Source organism: Natator depressus, chromosome 8 (genome assembly GCF_965152275.1).
Source record: "Natator depressus isolate rNatDep1 chromosome 8, rNatDep2.hap1, whole genome shotgun sequence".
NCBI lineage: Eukaryota > Metazoa > Chordata > Testudines > Cheloniidae > Natator > Natator depressus.
In genome coordinates this window covers 83957186-83979967 of record NC_134241.1, presented here as the reverse complement: position 1 = coordinate 83979967, position 22782 = coordinate 83957186, and the positions used below count along the sequence as shown (strand labels likewise).

At 40.0% G+C, this 22782-nt stretch overlaps 2 protein-coding genes across 5 annotated transcripts in view; one reads left to right on the top strand and one right to left on the bottom strand.

The window, feature by feature from the left end:
* Positions 1 to 22782, top strand: part of TNNI3K (TNNI3 interacting kinase) — a 166550-nt gene that overhangs the window by 123699 nt on the left and 20069 nt on the right. For 3 of the 4 annotated variants that reach the window (XM_074961531.1, XM_074961530.1, XM_074961528.1), the window contains 2 exons: positions 19636 to 19695; positions 21343 to 21512. In XM_074961531.1, the coding sequence (XP_074817632.1) occupies positions 19636 to 19695; positions 21343 to 21512 (230 nt within the window). The remainder of the gene's footprint in view (positions 1 to 19635; positions 19696 to 21342; positions 21513 to 22782) is intronic. The other variant, XM_074961529.1, reaches the window with a different exon arrangement.
* On the bottom strand, positions 1628 to 19366 carry LRRC53 (leucine rich repeat containing 53). Its single transcript, XM_074961980.1, has 5 exons — positions 19363 to 19366; positions 17671 to 17784; positions 10923 to 11732; positions 7679 to 8206; positions 1628 to 4437 (listed from the first exon to the last, which is right to left on the bottom strand). The coding sequence occupies exons 1-5, from the start codon at positions 19364 to 19366 to the stop codon at positions 1628 to 1630; spliced, it is 4266 nt and encodes a 1421-aa protein (XP_074818081.1).

The following is a 22782-nucleotide window of genomic DNA, read 5'->3' as shown; positions in this document are numbered from 1 at the left end:
AATCTTGCAAACAGTCACAAAAGGAAGAATAGGAGAAGGAAAGGAAAAGAAAGAAACCAAAGGTCTGAAAAAATAAATTGATTGAAATCCAAGAGAAAGGGGTGGCAAAAAGAGGTAGGCAGAGAGAGGGGAAGTGGGACTACAAGAGTCTGCAAATAAAGGAGGGAAAAGGAAAAGTATAGATGGATTATGTGGAGAAGAAAATAATTATTTAGGCATGCAACAAAAAGCTTTGATGTTTCCATTATGTGGCCAGTATTATAATTTATACCGAAGAAGTGGGAGGTTGTAACCTGTTCTGATGGCCCATTTCTAAATCCTCTTTTAAATTGGTGGGTTTCTCTTCTCTGGACAAAATGAAATCCATATATTCAAAGAGAGGGTCCAGGTTACTCCACAGGTGCTCAGTTATATTTTTACAGGGCGCTGAGGCTACTGTCCAATCTCCCCTGCCTCTGTATTAGTACAGTACTAAAAAAAATGAGACATGTAGAGGTCAGAACAAGAGGAAGAAAGCTAGATGTTAAATTTCCAGTTAATTTCTAGGGAAATTAATACTTTAAAGAGCCTCTACTGTACACAGTCGTATGGGACATACTGCGGGTTGGCTGAAACAGGGTAAATGGCCAGCAATCATGAGTTATGAGTTTTCATAACTCTTGTGTCTGAAGGAAATGGGAAACAGTATCCCAATTATTTGGGACATATTTTTATGCAAGTGATTTATGGACTTGGCCCCTAGTGTTCTATGCTTCTTGGTGCTTTCTACTTTTCTTAACTTGGTACATCTCTTAAGTAGGATCTTTTCTTTCTGTACATTCCATGAAATGTCATTGTCATAAATATACATATTCTTTTTTATTTTGTTTCCTGCTCTCCAAGGCCCATTCTTCTCTCATAAGAAGGATTGCTCAAACCAAATGATAATGTGTTGCCTAGCCCAAGAGATCCATCCTAGGAAGCTGATATGTTAATGAGATATTTATTTTTCAGAACCTTCAGTTTATAACAATGAGGAGATGCAAGTCTCTTGGAGCTGCTTAACCCCCTTTCTGTACAGAAACTGTTGTGTTCTTGTAGCTATTATAGCTAATTGTTTGGAGGGTCTGAAAAGATTGAATCAGAGATCTCCACCGAGTGATTACACATAATTTACCAGGCTTTATACAGACTGTTGCCCCAAATTTTATTTAGTTCCTTTCCCCCAAAAAGAACTTAATGGGCATAAAATGTTTTACTGCTCCAAGAGACCAGAAATCTTAGAGATCTAGGTGAATTTAAAACAGAATGTAATAGTTACAGATAAAAAGAAGATTTTACATTATCTTCAGCAAAGACTGTAATAAATGTAGCACAGAAATGTTTTAAATGGTGTAACCTGTACATAGTAGGAGTAGCAGGGTTTATAGTAGTTGTAAATGTAATTTTGTACATTGCCTGAAATACATGCTATATATTCCAGTTCATAAATGTCAATTGCTGCTCTGGTCAGTTAACAGTTCCCTGTTTTATCTTTCTCTTGTTTGTTGTTCTGAGTCTCTTGTTCTGAATTCTACTGTTTGGCTACTCTGACAATACCAGACATGTCTCTCTTCTGACTTCTCCTTTCCCCAGAAATGGTATTCAGTTAATCAAGTAAAATGTCTCTGGTTGGTTGGTCTTGCATTTTTTCATCACATTCAATCAAATATTGTTTAATGTTCATTGACTTGTTGAAATTTTCTGCCACGATAATGAATTTTGAATTTTCAGAAAGGCTGGGGTTGTTTGTCTGTAGTTTTGAAGAAAGCAAAAGAGGAATGTGATTGTTATTTGAGTTATTTTTCTCACTTTGTTCTGACTCTAAAGGTGATGTATTAGCATATTCAGCAGATGGTGGGTACAGTGTAGCTTTTGGAGCAGAGTTTTCAACGTCGTTTATTCTGCTAGGAATTAAAGGCACCTCATTTTCTGCCTCAGAACTAATGTCTTTTAACTCTGGTAATACAGAAGGCTCTTTGTGCTCTTCCAGTGGCATTTCACCTTCTTCGTGAATATTGTTATCTTCATCAGGTTGATTGTTTTGAATGTGTTGCAAATTCTGCACATTCTCCATGTACATATTATTGTTTATTTGAAAATTGATGTTGCTACATGGTAGTATATTTCTAGTTTTAGGAGAACTGGGGATACTGGATGTGTTAGACATAATAGACACTTTCACAGTGCTTTTACAAAATAGTTTACATTTTTCACTCTCCACATCATTCTGAGCTTGTGGTATATCTTCGGCTATACCATCCATGTTCATTTGAGTGTCCGGGATTAGCACTTCAGACAATTCCTCATTGTCATTAGGTGGCTGTTTATTTTCTCTCTGTTCTATTTTTACCCCATCATCTTCAGTGTTAACTGTTCCATGCTGGTTATCAGTATTGTCAGTTCCTTCTTTGCTACTACAAATCAAATGCTCATTGGCTTCAGTATACAGAAGCAAACTACTGATGTGATTTGGATGCTCCGTCGGAACAAAATACGTTTCTGTTGACATTGGGTTGATATCTGGTGGAATCTGTGGTATAACAGTGAAACTATAAGATTCCACAGCAAGCAGATTTCCTTCTAATGATTCATGTTGTTTAACCTTTTCACAACTCTCCAATCTTTCTATCCTGTTTAAGTTTTCACTCTGGCTTTCTAATACTCGGTTGTCCATCTGGCCTTGATTGACATTTTTTCCTGTATCCTCTATAACTGATTTTAGTTCCAAATCACATTCACTGTTGGGATTTTTTGTCTGCAAGTTGCCTGTGACTTGTGTTTGGATAATAAGAGCTGAAGAAGAATCCCAACCTTCTTCCTTTCTTGTAGTCGTCTGTGAATTTTCATATACATATGACTCTGTAGCCCCTGTGTCTTCTTCATTTACTTCTCTAGAATACAGGGATATGGAAATATCATTTGCCCCATCTTGTGAAGTATTTTCTAAATTCTGAGTTGCAAGAGATACAGTTGGAGCAATACTTCTCACAATCTCCTTTGCTGAGGGTGGAGGTAAGTTACTGTTGTACGTTACAGCTTCTGCAAGAACAGATGTGAGAGCTCTAGAATTTCTTGCGTCAGAAATATTCTTAAAAGAATGAGGGACACTCACTATTGGATTATTGTACTTTTCTTCAGACAATTCTGCTGCATCAGCACTTGTTATAATAGTTGCACTTTCGGCCTTTTTGCTCTTAGCCGAGGTCTGCTTGTCAGAGAATTGCGAAGCAACGTTTTTGGAATAAATCTCCTTCTCTTCTCTGGTATCTGGCTGCTCATGGGGAACTACAGAAGACCCTTGGTTTGATTTTCTTTTTTTTCTTGTCAGCTCTTTGTTGGAAGCCTGTGACAGTTTCTTCTTGGATTCAAATGGTGGTTCTTTGTGTTGATGGTTGGATTTTTCTTGTGGTTTTTCACTGCAAGGTAATTTCTCTGGGTGGATTCTCACTTTTCTGAAGGGATGTAAATTTACTTTTACAGTTAAAAAGGCTTGTCCTTTAATTTTCATTTTACTCTTCCAGTTGGCTTCATCTTTCCTCATGCAGGTTTTCCTTCCAATATCTCCCTTAGCAGAAGACAATTTACCTTCTTCACTTCTTGCTTCTGAACTGTTGTGCTCTCTGCTTTCCAAAGTGATAGCTTGGTTTCTTTGAACATTAGATCCTACCTTACTTGAGTCCATCATCATCACATCCAACCTGTTTACTGTTGCCAGGTCAGGTACATAAAAGCTAACACTTTTTGGTATATTTTTCTTAACTCCTAGTGATAATGACATCTCTTCATCACTCATAAAGCAATCTTCTACTACTCTTCTGTGAGCTTTGGTTTGCTTTTTCTCCAACTTTAAATTTTCCCTGTGATTTTCTTTCTTTTCTTTTGTATAGCCCTGGAATTTATCACAGTTCACATATTTACAGATAAGGGAGTTGTGTAGCTGCAAAGAAATATTTTTGCTCCTTTCCAGCAATCCACATTGATCATCATGTTGTGATCTATGACTTTGTAAAATCTTTTGCACACAATGTTCCTTTGATTCCACTGGTGTGTTAGGTGCTGATGATGAGCTGGTAATAAAATATCTTTGCCTATGATGTTTTAAACTCTTGTCTTCCGCTTCTGATGGAGACTGCCACGATTCATTTGTCAAATGCTTTTCAAGTCTCTCTTTTGCTAAGGCAGGCGCAGGAATTGCACATCTTCCAGTAAATGTGTCATGCCTTATATCTGCTGAATAATAAATGTTAGAATTTAGCACATGGAAGAGTTTTATTACACTGACTAAGCACAGGTTTGGAACGCCTATGTATATAGTGCCAAAAAAGCTCTCTCTGCTTGTGGCATAGCACCAACATTTAGCTAACATCTCAGTCCAATCTGGGTAAAACATTTTAACTCTATAGCGCTGTGGCAATTACACTCACACACTGTGGTCACATTTTAATCAGTTGAATTAAAATTAACTGATAGAAGTTCAGAAAACTTCAATCTTAATCAGAACTATCCATATAATAATGTGTGTGTTTATAATTTTGTTAAAGCAGTATAGCAATATCTTCTGCTGATATTCCATACTGTCTGGCATGTAGAATACTGCATAAAGATGCAACAGTATTTTTCTGACTCATGCCAACAGGTAGATTTTGTTAATGCCACTCAAAATATCAGCAAGTTAGGTGTCTGTCTGCACAGGGAACTAGGGACATGGTGCAAGGTGATCTGCAGGGAAAACCCTAGGAATAGTCAAGCTCAGGAGAAAGCTTTGATTAAGTCTGTTTTCTTGTTGTTGTTTAAGTGAAATAATAAAGGCCAACCAAAAGAATGGGTAGGAACCCCACTCCTTCCTCCCAATTTATCTTCACATTCAGTTTACATTTGTATAACTGTATTTGTTTTTTCTTCAATGACATTTCCCTGCTCTTACCAACCTAGTGTCTTGGGACAGCAAGGTGCATTGTCATATGGGAATTTTGAGTTTGGAAGGAAATGAAACAATCTTTATGGCAAAATTTTCAGAAGTCCTTAAGTCCCATTTTCAAAAAGGATTTAAGAGCTTATGTCTCATTGAAAGATCAGTGGAACTTAGGTTCCTAACTGCCTACATTACTTTTGAAAATGAGACTTCGGCTTTTAAGTCACTTCAGTGCTTCTGAAAATGTTACCTCTAGTGCCTAGACTGATTGAACTTGGCTGCATCATGCAGGTGATGTACTCAGAGTCCATGCAGAAAGTACCATAGGAACCATTTCCCCATTCTCTTCAGTGAGCCAATTCACACAATATTGATGTTTTGTCCTGTCCCCGCCCCCTGGTATAAGACAGAGGTGGAGCAGGTGACCCCTCAGACAATAGAATGAGAGCAAGCAGTAGTGTCCTTGTAGATCATCCTTTAGGTTAGTAAAGAGCCCACAGTGATGGTGATGGGGGGGAGAGGGGAATCAGAATTACCTGCAGCCAGCAAACCAAGGGCCAGATTGTGAAATCTTTATTCCAATAACGAGCAGTTACTCATGGGAGCAGTAGCCCAATTAAAGTCAATGGGACTATTTGTGAAACTTGCTCACCAATGTGAATAAAGGCTTCAGAATCTAACCCTTAATTTCCTTCTCATGAAGCCTTGAGGGTACTTCTAGGTGACATTTTTTTCAGCAAACCTTTTTTTGGTGAAAAATGCGGATTTGGCAACACTGATGCTTTTTTCCAATTTGTGTTGGTTTTGCAAAATTGTTTGTGTCAAAAAGCCAAAAAACCAAACCCACCACAAAACACTGCATTGCAACACATTTTGACATGACATATTGATCTTTTGGTTTGAAACAACTTTTCTTTTAAAAAATCCAAAACCTTTAAAATGGTCAAAATTGAAATTAAACATTTTGTTTTGGGTCAAACAAAACATTTCTACCTGAAATGATTTTGTTTTACTTTTTGATTTGCTGAAAATTCTGAAACATTTCATTTTTGGTTCTACCCAAACCTGCTTTTTACTGGTTTTTTGGAATTGCTAACAAACTGGAAAATCCATTATCCACACAACTCGATTGAGAAGTGCTGAGAACCTGCATCTGCCATTAATTCCATTTTGCTCAGCACCTCTCGTGATGTAGCCTGAAGTCTCCATCACTTTAACCTTTTGGAATATCTCTCCCAAAGCTCTGCCTTGAGCCCTGACTATTTCATAAAAAGGAATTAGTTTAGTGACACTTCTGAAAGCAAATGAATAAATCCAGATTCGTTTCCTATCATAAAAGAGCTTAAAACTCCTATTTTAAAATAAGTAGCAACTTTAGAAAATAAATTAATAAACATGTGGCATCTGGAGAATAACGTGGAAGCCCTGGGGAATAAATCTCTACATTAAAAAAGGAAAACAGATAACATGTATGAAATAAATATATTACAATAACATTCCTGGTTATGAACTAAACCCATAAATTGCTGGATACGAGCTGTTGTCATAGGAGCTCTCAAAGCAGCTAATGTGCTTCATGTTGTCCTGCATAATTCACCTAAATTGAGAGAGATCACAAAATGAGGTGAGAGAACCAGAGGAATAGCCTGCATATGTTTAATGTAGTGGCAGATTGGCAGGATTTTATTGTGTTTGAGTGTTCATGAGGCTTCCTGAAAGCAGTGAATTTGCAAGACCATGAGTGTTGCCTCAGTGAGCTAAGGAGGGAAGTCCACACCTAGGGAACAGTATAGAAGCAGAGGAGAGGGAGCAAAGGACATGAAGAGAGATATCTAGAAGGACTTCATTTACTGAGAGAAAGCTCTGCCTCCAGAAAGGAGATTCAGGTAGGGACAAGACTCCCTGGTTGTGAGAGCGCATGAAGACCTGGTCAATAGCATGAACACATTATTTTAGGATTTCCCCAAATATCAGAAGTTTGTTGCGTTTTCTTTTTAAAAACTTGTTAATGCAAGAAAATCTATATCCCTGGCAGGGATTGTGGCAGAGGCAGGTATTTTCCAACACAAGCCACAAAATCAGTGTGCCTTTCTTGTCATCGTGGAAGGGCAATGCAAGGTCACTTTATTGATTTGTCACCTTCCATAAGGAGTATTAGCTGCGATATCATTACAAGATGGACAGCCACTCTAGAGTTAGAGCCAGTCAAATGTCAATATCAAATGCCAGTATCCTCCCATTATTGTAATTTGGGTATGTGGGGTGGGGGTGTTTCTTCTTAAAGACAAGCTTGCTATTGAGAAAAAGCTTTGAGAGTGTGAAGGGGTACTAGGGAAACACGATAGCCTGCTTTTTGTAGGACTGCCCTGCTTTTCAACAAACCAGTCTACTTTTTCAGTGTCCCAAAGGACAGTCAAATGTCCTTCTCTTTAACACGGATCTCACACTTGTCCTACTTTAGCGAAAGCAAGGCATGAGCTTACACCAATTTCAGACACAGGAAACTTTCACCATCTTGTGTCTGGGCCTGATTCTTCACCACATTGCACTTGTTACAGTCATTTATACCCATGCAGAGTGGGTGTATAATGTTACCAAATCACCCACTTTGCTCAAGTATCAATTGCTGCCCAAGGTACATGGCAGTGGAGAATCAGGCCCAGAACATTTACTTTTGTATCTCAAATTTCATATTGCTGCCTGCCATTGGATCCTGTTAGTACTGTCTTTAAAAAGAAAACTCACCTTTATCACTCTGTGAAAGTTCCTGCAGCACTGTAGTCTGTAAATCTCCCCACTGCTCAAAGGTGCTTGGTTTTGTAACTCTTCTGTGGAAATCTTTTGTTAGGGCACCTGCTTCATTTGTTATAGGCATATTCTCATAAGGCTCTTGAGGACATGATTCTACCATTCTGCATTTAAGGCATAAAAATGAGCCACTCTTTTTGTGTTCATTCTCTCTTTGAATGTTTCTGAGTGGTGTGCTAAGCCCTATGGACATAGCGTCTGCCTTTACTGTTGCTTGTTGCCTGTTTTCCTGTAGAAGTGGCATTTCCCTTCCAGACCCCACAACAGACGTGACCTTTATTTCATTTTCTTGAGTTAAGTGGCAGTTACAGGATCCCTCAATGAGGTAATTTCTTGGCTCATGACCACACTGGGATTCATCTAGAATTCTGCAACAGCAGTTTTCTGATGTGTGTTCATTTGCTTTGCCTTGTTGAAGTTTCCAGTTAAGGAGGGCTAAAACTAGGCAAGTGAGACCAACAGCTCCTGTGACAGATACAAGGTTCGTCAAAGACACAATCATGTACCTAAAGGTATAAATCATCCAATGTTAAACGTACATGTAGGAATGTAATTAATTATAATTGCTACAGTAGGTTTCCTGCCTTACAGGGTTTTTAAAATATAGAAAAAATATCCAATTAAGCAGTGAATATTTTATCTGAATTATTCCATCTTTCCATAGAAGTATCTCGTGCAACATTTTCTCTAGCAATTATTCAAGAAGCAAATATATTTGTAATGACTAGGGATTTCTTTAGCAGAAGGGAGAAGCTGAGACTCCATTCCTTCTGTGGTACAGTTACTGAACTAAAGGGGTGCTGTCAAGTCTGATAGGCTCAAATTCCCTCGCCTCTTTCTAGGAAGGTCATTTTACCATTTTGAAATGCCACCCACTGACTCCCAAATGAAGGAAGCTTTATATAAGCTCTTCAAAATGAAGTTAAAAACAGCTCAAAAAAACCCAACCTCCTAGAATGAGCAACTCTACAACAAACGCGACACATAGACAAGAAAAGGATAAGCCATATATAAAATTCTGTACTGAAAACCGCCATTCAGAAAGTATTAAGGTGGCATCTTTAAGCACTCAAAATCAGGAAATGCCAAAATTAAGCCATAACCTTAACTCTGCCTGCTTCTGTGAATGTATTACCGTACTATGTTTAATTACATCATCACTGTCTCCAACAGGACAGTAAAAAGTCATATGATTTTTTTACAGCCTTAGATAACTCTGTCTTCTTGTATTAATATGCGAGGTGTGGGGGAGCTGCATATAGGGGGTGGGTTGGTAGCTCTCTAGGGCCTCAGTCTGTAGCAGTGCATAGGTGATGGTTGGTCGAGGGGCCAGGTCACAGGATGCACTACTGTGCAGATGCTCTGGGACATTTCCTCCAGGCTGTGGATGGGGGGTGCTAGCATTGCAGAAGCTACACCATTAAGTTGGGGTTGTCTCTGTGTTGATAGAGAAAGGATTACTCCACTCTGCTGATCCCCCCCCCCCGCGCCCTGCCAAGATAGGTCTGAGTGTTTGCAGGTAGCTCAGTACAGCAGTATTCCAGGGCATTGGTTCTGTCTGTACTCAGCGGGAGAAGTACCACCTACCAAATCACCAATCTCATTGCACGCAGCCCCCTTGTGATTGGTTTTGTTTGTTTTCCTTGGCAGTCTCCTATCAAAGCACTGACTAGGTCTAACCTTTCTTAGCTTGTGAAATCAAACGAGATCACAGCCTGAGGTGGTATGACTTCAGGCAATGGTATGGCTGCAGGCTAGACTTTAGATTGTAAGGTAAAACTGTACCTATGTATGTACAAGGACAGCAGTTGCCAGCTGCACAGGAATCTGTGTAACATACCAGGCACAATTGTTCCTTCATTCCGCAGGGAGGATGGCAACACTCTTTATGTATTTGATGGAATTTGACGGAGACGAGAAAAACACTGTGACCAACCCATTCCACTAAAATGATTTGTGACAGTGGCTGCTACTAATGCTGCCTGGCATGTCCCATTCTGAATCAATACCGAATATTAGGCTAAGTGATGAAATGTTTGTCGAAAGTTCTACTGAATATACAAATGAAATTCAATGTTGATAAGTGCAAACTAATGCACACTTGAAAAATAATCCCAAATATGCATATAAAATGATGGCAAGTAAATTAGCTGTTAGCGCTCAAGAAAGAGATCTTGAAGTCATGGATAGTTCTCTGGAAACATCTGCTTAGTGTGTAGCCGCAGTAAAAAAAAGCCAACAGAATGTTAGGAACCATTAGGAAAGGGATAGATAATAAAACAGAAAATATCATAATGCGGCAATATAAATCATGATACCTCCACACCTTGAATACTGCATTCAGTTCAGGTTGTCCCATCTCAAAAAAGATATATTAAAATTGGGAAAGTTGCAGAGAAGAGCAGCACAAATGATTATGGGTATGAAACAGCTTCCATACAAGGAGCAATTAAAAAGACTGGGACTGTTCAGTTTAGAAACGAGATGGCTAAGGAGGGATATGAAAGAGGTCTATACAATCATGAAGGTACGGAGAAAGTGACTCGGGAAATGTTATCTGCCCCTTCACAAACACAAGAGCTTAGGGTCACCCAATGAAGTTAATAGGCAGCAGGTTTAAAACAAACAAAAGGAAGTATTTCTTCACACAATGCACAATCAGCTCATTGGCATAGGATGTTGTGAAGGGCAAAAGTATAACTGGGTTCAAAAAAATTAGATAAGTTGATGGAGAATAGATCTATCAATGGCTGTTAGCCAAGATGATCAGGGACGCAACCCCATGCCGCAGACATCCTTAAACCTCCAGCTGCTAGAAGCATTTGGCCCTGGTCACTGTCAGAGAGAGGATGCTGAGTTAGATGAACTATTGGTCTGATCCCGTGCAGCCATTCTTATGTTTTTATAACATGAAGGTTTGTAAAAGTCTGGCCAATTAATAAGTACTGTGGCCATAATTTTCAAAATTGGGTGCCTAAAGTTAGGCAACCAACCCCACGGTTGACAAGCTGGATCAGAGTGTATTCAGCACTCCTGAAAATCAGACCACTTATTTGAGAGCCTAACTATAAATGTAGGCCTTTAACATTAGGCACCCAAGTCTGAAAATTTTGGCCTGTATTTTTTTGATATTAAGATAGTTTATGTGCAAAAAAAAGTAGAGGGCCAGAGTATACATTACCTACAAAGCAAAGCACAGCTACCAGAGTAACATCCCACCAATAGGAATTCATCTTTTTGTTTTTTAGAATAGCAGTAAAGTTTTGAGGATCTGAGTTACAGTTGGCCTCAGTAAGCTCAAGCACATTGTGAACTGTGGGGTTTTTGGAAGCTCTGCAGTTTATATCATTGGCATTTTTGAGCAACCTGATTGAAGAATTCACAAAGCTTCTTAAGAAGAAAGCTAGATCACAAAGTTTGCATGTGCAATTCCATTGATTTTGATCTAAGCTTAGAAGAATTAGCTGAGGGAGTGGAGAAAATATGTCTGGAATGAGCGCCAGCCTATTTCGGGAAAGGTCCATTTCTTTCAGCTGAGGTAGGTGTTGGAAGGCATTTTTCTCAATGTAACTAATGAAATTGTTAGATAAATCCAGACTCCTAAGACTATCAAGACAGGCGGTTCCAAAGCTGCTCTCCGTAAGATTAGTGATCTGATTTCCATTTAGCTGCAGTCTCATAAGGCCCTTCATATTTTTGAACCAGGTCCCATAGATGCTGCTCAAAGCATTGTTGCTTAGCACCAGGACTTGCAGCTTTTGAAGCTCACTGAAGGTATTATCACTGATAGAAGAGCTTGATATTTGGTTTTGGTCTAACAGTAGAGTCTTCAGATCTCGAAGTCCATTAAAAGCATTTTCTTTAATGTCTGTAATTCTGTTGCTACTTAGCCTTAGTAGAGTTATATTGACCAGGAGGGACAAGTCGAAGCTTTCTAATGAAGTGATATTTCCATCAGTGACAATTAAAGCTTTTGTGGTTCCAGGAGCAGCTGTAAAAAAGGAATAGAGGCATTATCTACAGGATGTAGGCATGGGCTGGGTCTCAATCCATATCTTAACACTAACAAGGGCTGTTACAGATGGGAAAATAATTTTTTCACTTCTTCTGATTTTAAGGAAATGCTTCATATTTTATTTATTTGGATGTCTGAAATCCTTTATAGGCACCCCTTCAATAAATGAATAATGTGAGATAAAAGACGGGTCATCCCAGTTTGACAGGTACATGAATATTCACCAACAAATGTATTGAGGGAATTAAAATAGACCCAAACCCCTCAGCCCACTCCCATCCCCAAAAACCTGAAGGAAAGACAGGCTTTGCAGTGTATTTGGATGATTAACTGATCCAGCTTCTGGTGGACCAAGAGGCTGAGCCCCTCCCGGAGAACAGCCTGATGCCAGCTCTCTCCCAGTTACAGCAGTGGAGCTCCAGCTCTAGCATCCCCACTGGTCTCAGCTATGGCACCAGCGCATGGGGAATTTCCCAGGTGTCTACACTAGATGACTAGCTTCCGAGGTTAATACCAACCCTTTGCATCCCACCCAGAAATGTTTTGGTCCCCAGAGCATTGGTGTAACACGCTTGCCACATGAAACTCGACTTAATACGCAGGCTGCAGCATTCTGTATTAGCATCAGTTTCCAAGCGGTCTCAAGGTTCAGCCTTGTATAGAGGACATTGCAGCAATCAATCTCAACATGAAAAAGGGGGATAATTGTGGCAAGGTCCCTGCATCTGGGAGAAAAGGTCACATTCTTCTTGCCAGGCATAGATGGGGACGGGGAAGCTATTGGCCATTGGCCCTGCTTTGGCATCCAGGAGCAGCCCAGGATTTAACAACCCACCAGGTTGCACCCTTGTGTTACAAACTGGGTAACAAAACTCCCTCAGTCTGGGGCACCGATAGAAATTCTGCCAGCCCTTTCAGCTGCTTCCTCCAACCCACCAGCATAATCTCTGTTTTGTCCAGGTTACATTGCAGCCAACTAGCCCTTATGCGAGCTCATCTAAGTGCTGGGTTATTTATCATAACCTGCATGTAATTTCACATGCATCAGAATATTAGATTTTTTATTTTATTTTTTTAGCTGTGCATTGACATGACATATTTGTTCAAGAAACAGAAAACGATCTGTTCCACTAGAAGTCAAAGTTAATGCATTGCTTTCTACTGTCACTGTTGTTATTTTGGGATGAATTTTTCATTGCTTATGGAAGTGCGAAACTAACATTTTGTGCCAGACATAGTGCAGGCAAAGCACTGTGCTTGCTTCTCACACACAGCTCTGTCAGCAGGCCTCATTCCTGTCCTGCAGCACCCCTGTTGTTTGTAAAGAGCGCCCCTTCTGAACAGGCACTGGCATTTGAGCTACCTAACCAATTCACGGGCATTAATGTTTATCTGTACTAGAAACTCAACTGGGTTTTTTTCCCTTTACAATATGATGTTGTTCTTTCCCCTGAGACTAAAACTAATAAACATGAAGGGGGTCTTTTCTGCTATGGATGCCCTGAGGATTTTCACATGGCAGTCCCATATGCGCCAGTGAGCAAAGACCCCTATCAGATACGTGTTGCATTAAATAAACGCCTCTGCATGATCAAAGGAAAACATCCTCTTAACTTCAAACTATGGTCCATCCAACTGGAATAATCGCTTGAGGGTGACTTGGAATGTTGTCTTCAGGAGTCCAGCAGTGTTTGCATGATGAAAGTGATAGAACAATAAGTTATTGCAGCATCTCTATAACACACTTAAGTTATTGGACTCTTATGACAGTTTTTAAAATGACAATCAATAGACTGTACAGCAACATTCAAGCTAATAAAGTAAATGAAAAATTTGCTTCTGATAGCATAAAATGGTGTTGAAAGAAGGCTCATTTTACTTTTGTTTGTGTGGCTTGTTTCTGTTTCTGCATTAAGGAAAATCTGTTGCTTTAACAGAAAACATTTATTGACTCACTGACTTACTAATTATGTGGTAGTGTCTAAGCACCCAGTCATGGAGCAGGGCCCCACTGTACGAGGTGCTGTACAAACACTTAAAAAGAGTAGAGTGAATCTTTTTTAAAGTAATCTTTTTTGGTTGGCTACATTATATGAATGACTAAATCTTCAGCCGTGCATGCGCTCACATTCTTCTGACTCAGGTGTGCACGCAGCCCAATGCATAGGCCTAATGCATCCACAGGTTGGGGTAGGCAGGCGGGCTGAACGAAGAGCTACCTGTTTGCACACCCAAACTCTAGCTTGAGTGTAAATAGCAGGGTTTGTGTGCACCTAACCTGGCACTTACCATTATGCACATGCTGTCAAAGATTGTTTTGCCCTAAAGATTTGTTGCTTAGTAAAAACAAATCATTTGCTCATAGCTTTTTAGGGACTTTGCCAATCTCCCCAGGCAATGAAGTGGCCAGACTAATGTAGCTTCTATCAGTTTTTTCTCACACTGGATAATGTAGAGACTGGCAGTCCATTTATCTGATTCTGGGGACTTATCTAGACTTGGAATTGTACCACAGCACAGCTGCATTGCTGCAACTGTGCCACTTCAGTGCTTCAGTGTACACAGAACCTACGCTGGCGGGAGGGGTTCTCCCATTGGCACAGCTAGAGCAATGGAAGAATTTTTCTGTTGACCTAGAGCTGTCTACACTGGGAATTAGGTCAACTTAACTATGTCACAAGGTGTGTGGACTTTTTGTACTTCCAAGTGACATAGTTAAACCAACTTAATTTTCTAGTGTAGACCAGGCCTGTGTCTCAACAACTAAGCAGCCCTCTGTGCACAAAATACTGTCTTTGCACATACATTATGGCAATTGCACATGGCATCAGGTGATGTCACCTTTAGACAATCAGATCTGTCATAAATATAAAGGGAAGGGTAACCACCTTTCTGTATACGGTGCTATAAAATCCCTCCTGGCCAGAGGCAAAACCCTTTCACCTGTAAAGGGTTAAGAAGCTAAGGTAACCTAGTTGGCACCTGACCCAAAATGACCAATGAGAGGACAAGATACTTTCAAATCTGGAGGGGGGTGGGGGGAAGGGTTTGTCTGTCTGTGTGATGCTTTTGCCAGGAACAGATCAGGAATGCAGACTTACAACTCCTGTAAAGTTAGTAAGTAATCTAGCTAGAAATGCATTAGATTTCCTTTTGTTTAATGGCTGGTAAAATAAGCTGTGCTGGATGGAATGTATATTCCTGTTTTTGTGTCTTTTTGTAACTTAAGGTTTTGCCTAGAGGGATTCTCTATGTTTTGAATCTGATTATGCTGTAAGGTATTTACCATCCTGATTTTACAGAGGTGATTCTTTTAACTTTTTTTCCCCCTTGATAGCTGTTCTCAGCCTACAGAAAAATCCTTTTGTTATGCCTGCTGCTCTGTCCCCCAGGCAGAGAGACAGAATCTATAGCTGCAATTACCTTTTACAAAACCTTTTAAAATCCTGCTGTGCTTCTGGTTCAAAATGATCTCAAAATGATCCCACCGCTCTGCCATCATGTCAAGGTTCCTTCCCCACTCTGAACTCTAGGGTACAGATGTAGGGACCTGCATGAAAGACCTCCTAAGCTTATTCTTACCAGCTGAGGTTAAAAACTTCTCCCAAGGTACAAACTTTGTCTTGTCCTTGAACCGTATGCTGCCACCACCAAGTGTTTAAACAAAGAACAGGAAAGAGCCCACTTGGAGACGTCTTCCCCCAAAATATCCCCCCAAGCTCTACACCCCCTTTCTTGGGGAAGGCTTGATAAGAATCCTCACCAATTTGTACAGGTGAACACAGACCCAAACCCTTGGATCTTAAGAACAAGGAAAAAGCAATCATGTTCTTAAAAGAAGAATTTTAATTAAAGAAAAGGTAAAAGAATCACCTCTGTAAAATCAGGATGGTAAATACCTTACAGCATAATCAGATTCAAAACATAGAGAATCCCTCTAGGCAAAACCTTAAATTACAAAAAGACAAAAAAACAGGAATATACATTCCATCCAGAACAGCTTATTTTACCAGCCATTAAACAAAAGGAAATCTAATGCATTTCTAGCTAGATTACTTACTAACTTTACAGGAGTTGTAAGTCTGCATTCCTGATCTGTTCCCGGCAAAAGCATCACACAGACAGACAAACCCTTCCCTCCACCCCCCTCCAGATTTGAAAGTATCTTGTCCTCTCATTGGTCACTTTGGGTCAGGTGCCAGCTAGGTTACCTTAGCTTCTTAACCCTTTACAGGTGAAAGGGTTTTGCCTCTGGCCAGGAGGGATTTTATAGCACTGTATACAGAAAGGTGGTTACCCTTCCCTTTATATTTATGACAAGATCCTACAAATGTTACATTCTGGGAATTCAAAATACAATCTGTGTAACATGTTCAGTAATATTGAATAGCAATATTAATAGCATTAGTCTTCTCTGGCCTGGGCTACACAAGAAAATTAGGTTGGCTTGAATACATCATACAGGGATGCGAAAAATCCGCACACCTGAGCGATTTAGGTAAGCTGACCTAACACCCAAAGTAGACAGCGCTAAGTTAATAGAAGAATTCTTCCATCAACCTAGCTGCTGCATCTTGGGGAGATGGATTGCCTACACCAATGAAAGAACACCTCCCGTTGGCGGAGGCAATTCTACACTGAAGCGCTGCAGCTGTGCGGCTGAAACATTTTCAAGTCTAGGCAAGCCCTCAGTCAGGACATTCTGGGAGTCGGTGAATTCATAACAAAGTGGGACCTTAATTTCTAATGATTTGGAGTTTGGAATTATTGTACCCTCACTAGTCTCATAGCAGGCTTAACATTCTGTTGTGAAATGCTTGAACCGAGGTATTCTGACCCCAAGACCTACAGCAGTCTTGGAGTCCTGGATTTTTTTGGTTCTGGAATCCATTTCTGGCTCTGTCAGTAGCTCACTGTCAGGGAAGTAGTTTAGTATGTGCTTAAGTCTATCCTTATTCAGGTCACCTCTTAAGAACATGTTTAACTGATTCAATGAGACTTAAGCATGTGTAATACTTTTCTGAATCAAGGCCTACATGACTTTAGACAAGTCATTGGCAGCCTGTTGACTTCACTGGGCTTTACATCTGGACCTTAACCTCTCTTTGATATAGCATCCCCCTATGTAAACTGGACTTAATAACACTTACCCACCTTAGTGAAGCACTTTGAGAACTATGGATGAAAGATGGTCTAAGTGCCAAGCGTTCTTTAGTTTTATGGCTATTAGTACTTCTGGTTTCTTAAGCTGATAATGCCTTTCTGTTTTCTGAGCTAGTGTTAGAAATTTGCTGCTTTTTCCAATAAACAAAGTATGTTACTTAGCATCAGTATGAAAGTCACATTCGGTTTAAATTTGTTAATAAGGTGTCTTATTAAATTGTTGACTTAAGCAAGCAATATGTAATGAATACAGTCAACATATCTTGGTAGCATTTCCACAGCTCATTTAGCCCCAATAAAAAGAAACCATTGTTTCAGAATTATAATGTCATAATGCACTTTGATTCTAATCTGTATCGCTGGTATATCACTTAATCTTACTAATGCTGTAGAATTGCCTGGCAGGGTTATGAGGCAATTCATAGTTCGTTCAGCCAGTGTAAGGCTTGAACTTTGCACAATATGTGAACAATAACTTATTAAAACAATCTTTTTTTTTAAGTGTCTTGCTGCATGAAATGACTCCTTTCTCAGTAACAAAGGTTTTCAATTACCTCTGAAGGCCTTAGAATAGTTTTGGTAAGGCCGCTAGGCAAAGAGAAATAAAACAATGTTATCACTCTTTAGACAGCAATTGCAGAGATTTGCTTTCAGATGCAGAGTCCAGAAACAGTCAATACAATTAGAGTATTGCAGTGAGCTCACTGTATATAATAAATATCAGTTCTCCTGAAGTGTCTTACTTGGTTACCTGGTATATATGTTAATCCTTGACACAGAGTAACATTTTCTGTGCATACCAGGCATGAGGAGGGACATGATGGTATTAACTGAATCACCATAGCAAGTAGAATGAGCAATGTACCTAAAAGAAAAAGAGCATATATTTCATGTTATTGACATTTATTATTCAGGGTTTAATTGCAAGTGGGTAATTAAGTAAATTAGTGACCTCTTCATTTTTTAAGGAGATTTTAATTTGTCATGAGAGAATGGTGAATTTTATGGCCCAGAAAGATGTCCAGCACTTATGACTGAAATTTTCCATTACCCCTGGTTTGTTAAAAGATACAGTACAAGTGAGACAACAGTGTATATTTATGTGATATTTTAGTCCAGTTCTTAAAAGGGACTCAAATTTAGAGGGCAAAGCTTAGCATTTGCAACTAATTTAAGGCAAACTCATGGCTCATCTCACCTAACCACCAGACTGTACCCAGGTATCGGGTACTTAGACAACTACATGCTGCGAACGATAATTGCGGTTGTTTCCAAGGGCACATTTGTACCCAGAAAATCAAAGACAGCAACTCATAATCAGTTCCTTTTATATTTAGCTAGTTCTTGTGTTTTAATCAAAATAAAACTACTTGCTTTGACAGGACTCATGTCCTGATTCAGCAAAGTACATAAACACATGCTTAACGTTAATAATTATGGGCTTAATCCATGTTCATTGAAATCAGTGGGAGTCCTTCCATCGACTCCAATAGGCTTTGGATCGTTAAAGTCAATGGGACTTAATCACTCTGTAGGATAAACATGTGCTTACATGCTTTGCAGAACTACAGCCACAGAGATAATGTTGTCAGGCCCAGTATAAGAAGAGAGACAGACAGATATCTCCATAATTAATTACATTTAATATAATGAATAGATTGAGATATCAGGCAAGCCCCATGAAATAACTTCATCTCCAGGCCTTCTGTAATGTCCAGACAATCCTCTCCATGCTCCTGACCAAAGCCATAGAACAACTGAAGAAGAGACAGTCTTCAAGAACCCATATTTGGTTTTGCAAAAGACTCTGTGCATTGGGGTCAGGATATGTTGGACAAATTTAATCCATTCAGTGTTAAGATAGAAGACAAAAGCTATTCAATAAAGTGAATAGGTTTTTACTGCTGAGTCTAGTTGCATTAATCCAAGGCACTCAGAATATGAGACACAACAGCTTTCAAAAGTGCCCCACTACTTCTCAGCTTGGAGCACATAACAGAAGTTCTTAGCATCACACAAGTTGGCCCTCCGTTGTGGACCCATTGCACAATGTGTCACAAAGCACTTAGATTAGCAATAAGAACCTATTAGCGTAGTATGGCTACAACCCTACTAAATCTAACATTGAGATTGAAAGCCAAATTCTGAAGTCCTGCTCATGTGTGTTGTCTGGCTGCTGTCAGTTTGACTACGCCTGTGAGTAAGAGCTGCAGGGACAGACTCTCAGACTTTTAAAGTGGGAGGTGGGAGGGGAGGGAGGGGTTGCCACCAGTCCAAGTATTGATCCCTGTCTTGGCATTAAAGAAGGCTCCTTAAGTGCACATCTGATAAATTACATGCTTGCAGGCCCTATGAAAACCAGAAGTGCTGCACTTGTGGCTTCTAGAAAATGCTCATATTATAAGATCTGAACATGCAGTTCGTATAGGACATGCAAGTATACTCATGGTGGCACCAAGGAATGCAGAGAGAGAAGGGGAGAGGCTCCACAATCACCCCCTTTTTTAATCTGTATAGAGTCTAGAAGGGAAGTTAGAACAGGCTGCATGCAAGCAGGCTTATCTGTAAATGGTATCATCTTTCCTGGTCAGGGTCTCCTACAAATGCAGATAGCCACATTTTAAAAATCAAAACTGCAGCTACCAGCCCCTCTTCTATTTGCAATACAAAATGTGCCTGCTTTCTCTCTCTCTCTCTCTCTCTCTTGTATTCACAGGGAAGACCAGAATTTTCTGAAGTAGTCACAAAATTAGAAGAATGCCTATGCAATATTGAGGTAAAGATATAAGCTCCTGCAGTTAAGTAATAGGAATGCACCAAACCAAATGAGCAAATGTGAATGCAAGTTGGAGAGCAACACAAGTGTGAAAGAGACCACAGAATTTGTTGACCCGATTCACCCAGTTGTAACCTCCCTCATTAAATTTTAAGGTGATACAGTAAACTATAGCCCCATGAGTGCCCTAAGAAGAAGAAGGCCAAAGGCCAGCCTGACAAAACACACTGCCATGAGTGTGATATGAGATCAGGTCTCTCACTTGCTCTTGGCTCCCTGCATTTCCAGAGATGGTAATGCTGCAGAGGGAGACTGGTCAGCATTGCAGGGATGTACCTTGCAGTAGTCTTAGGCAGACCCACTTCTCCTCACCTAGCAATCCCAGGTCTGCTTGGCTAGAAAGACGAGTCTTGACATGGATTTTAGGGAGGGGGATTAAAAGAGCAAACATAAAAAGAGAAATACAAAGCTACATTTCTGCTTTTCTCTGTGGCTAATAAACAACTGGATCTATCAGCATTCAGCCTAATGAAGATAACTGATCAAACAGGAAGTGAGCTTGACTAGGGACTCCAGTCCCTGAATTTACATTTGCTGTGTGTGTGCATGATAAAAATTGATAAAATGATAATGATAAATGATAATGACAATGATAAAAATTCCCCCTTTTCTTTAAAATATATCACTGCTCTTGAACTAAAGGGTCAGAGCAGACTCCCGTAATCTATTACATTTCTTCATGCTCTGACTGCAGCAGGTTGCTTTGTGTGTAGGTGGAAGCTTTTAAGTTTTTAAAACAAGTGAAGTACTATATCACAAGTAACCGTGCTGTCTCATGGGAGAACTGGCTTCTGTGATACATAGGCAGCAGTGCATGTAGGATGAAATCTGGGCTATGAACCAAAAAAAGAAACTTTATTTATCTAAGAAGTTAGTCTTAAGCTCCATTGTCTCCATGGCAAAACGCTGTTTAGGAGAGTTTTAAGGAACAAAATCTGTGGAGAGTTGTTAAGTGCTACAGGCAACAAAGGATGAAATGTGGGGTGATAAGATTCTTTGTCCCTTTTGTTTCCTCTCCCCTCACTCAGAAAATTGGTTTTGTTCCTTTTTAAACTTTTAAATGCCTCCTAACACTACACGCCTGCCCTGCCATTCTGGGTTTGTACTTAGAGATTCGTGAATTATAAGGCCAGAAGAGACTGCTATGCTCATCTAGCATAACTTCCTATAGAACACAGGCCATAGAATTTCACCCAGTAATTCCTGAAGTGGAAGGAATTACTCTTCCCTCCTATGTAAGTGAACACTATCAAGCCCAATAACTCATGGCTGAACTGGAGCATATCTTTTAGAAACACATCCAATCTCGATTTAAAGACTCCAAGAGATGATGAATTTACCACTTCCCTCGGTGAGCTGCATGCAGCTCTCATGTGCTGCTGATCAAAGTCAGAAGGCACTGCTTTTTTCAGCCAATGCAGCAGAAGAAAGAAGCGACACAAATATTAATGAGAAAGAGGAGAATAAAAATAATCCAGGACTGCAGCAAAATTCTTGTGTTCTGTTGCACATGCTCAGTGCGTTGAAGCCTCTTTAACACTGTTAAGGCTCATGAGCAAATGTTGACAATTCTCTTTTTTAATCCAGTTGATGTCTCCAGCCTCCAGTAACAGCAGTGGCTCTTTGTCTCCTTCCTCTTCTTCTGACTGTCTCGTTGCACGAGGAGGTCCTGGCCGTAGCCATGTTGCAGCTTTACGTAACCGGTTTGAGTTGGAATACGCCTTGAATGCAAGAGCTTATGCTGTTTGGTCACAAAGGTAAGTGGCAAACCCTTGAGGTTGGACTAGCTCTTACTATGGGACAGTGTGCTGGGCAGCATCAAGAAAGTGCATCCAAGGAGACATCCGTCATCTTCCATAAACTGTGAGATTCCCAAATCAGGGACCATCCTTCTCGGTTGTTTGTTAAGCACCTTGTACGTAGTGGGCAATGCCATAACTAAATAATCATATGATATGTAGTTGCTGCTGTATAAAGGTTTGAAAAGTGTTTCAGAATCCTAGCTTCTCAGATAGTCCTACAACAGTATGATGAGCCCAAGGTATTTAAAATGTTATGGACTCTATCTGGTTGGCTAGGCCACAAGTGGATGCTTCATTCTAAAGGGTTCACAAAGTCTAATATTAATATAGATTTTGTTCATGGTTTTAAAAAATTAGAACAGTGATGGGGATATTTAGACAGCTGCTTGGACTGCAGACATGGCAACACTGCTCTACCATAGGACAGCAAAGAATGATGACTGCCCATCCAGGGGTGTCGTTAAAAGTGCTCAGTAGGTAGACACACACATTTCCATTACCTGCCAGTGAACCTGCAGGACCCGGTTTTTACATTATGGTTTGTTGTTTGCATTTGAAATTCTGAGCGAAGAAAAGTTAAGCAATCAAAATGCTTATCTTAGCAAAAACAATAGTGAATAATTAATAGAGTGTATGTAAACTACAACCATAGGGGCTTTTGGCTTCAAGATGGAAAAGCCAGGTTAGATAGTTGACAAGCATTTCCATATGTGGGAGTCTCCAGTTGGTGCTGTTACACATAGTCCGTCAAGTTTTTTTCTTAGCATGGGAGCATTGTTCAGTCTTTGAAAATAAGCTTTATCATCAGTTATCTGATGCAATTTCTTATTAGGGGAACTGTGGCAAGTTTGAGCTTGTTTGAGCTAGAGGACCAGGTCTATACCTTGGAGACAATAGCAGATTCATAAACGTCTATACATTATCTAGCCACCAGAGGGAGCCGTTCATGTGAGACACATTAATAAAAACCAGCTAGTAGAAGTCTGGGCTCCTGTGGGTCACACAGTTAACAGGCAGCAAAACCCATCACAGAGCTGCCGGGTAGATTCCACTGACTCCCTATGACAAACATAGCTTGTTAACTCTGCTGAGATATAAATGGCAGTTCTGTACAGGGATCAGTTGCATGATAAGGATATATGTTTGGGTGTGGCCTTCTGGCCAGTGGGAACTAGAGGCAAAGACAGTCATTCCTTCAGGGAACACTACAAACAGCCAGGCTTGG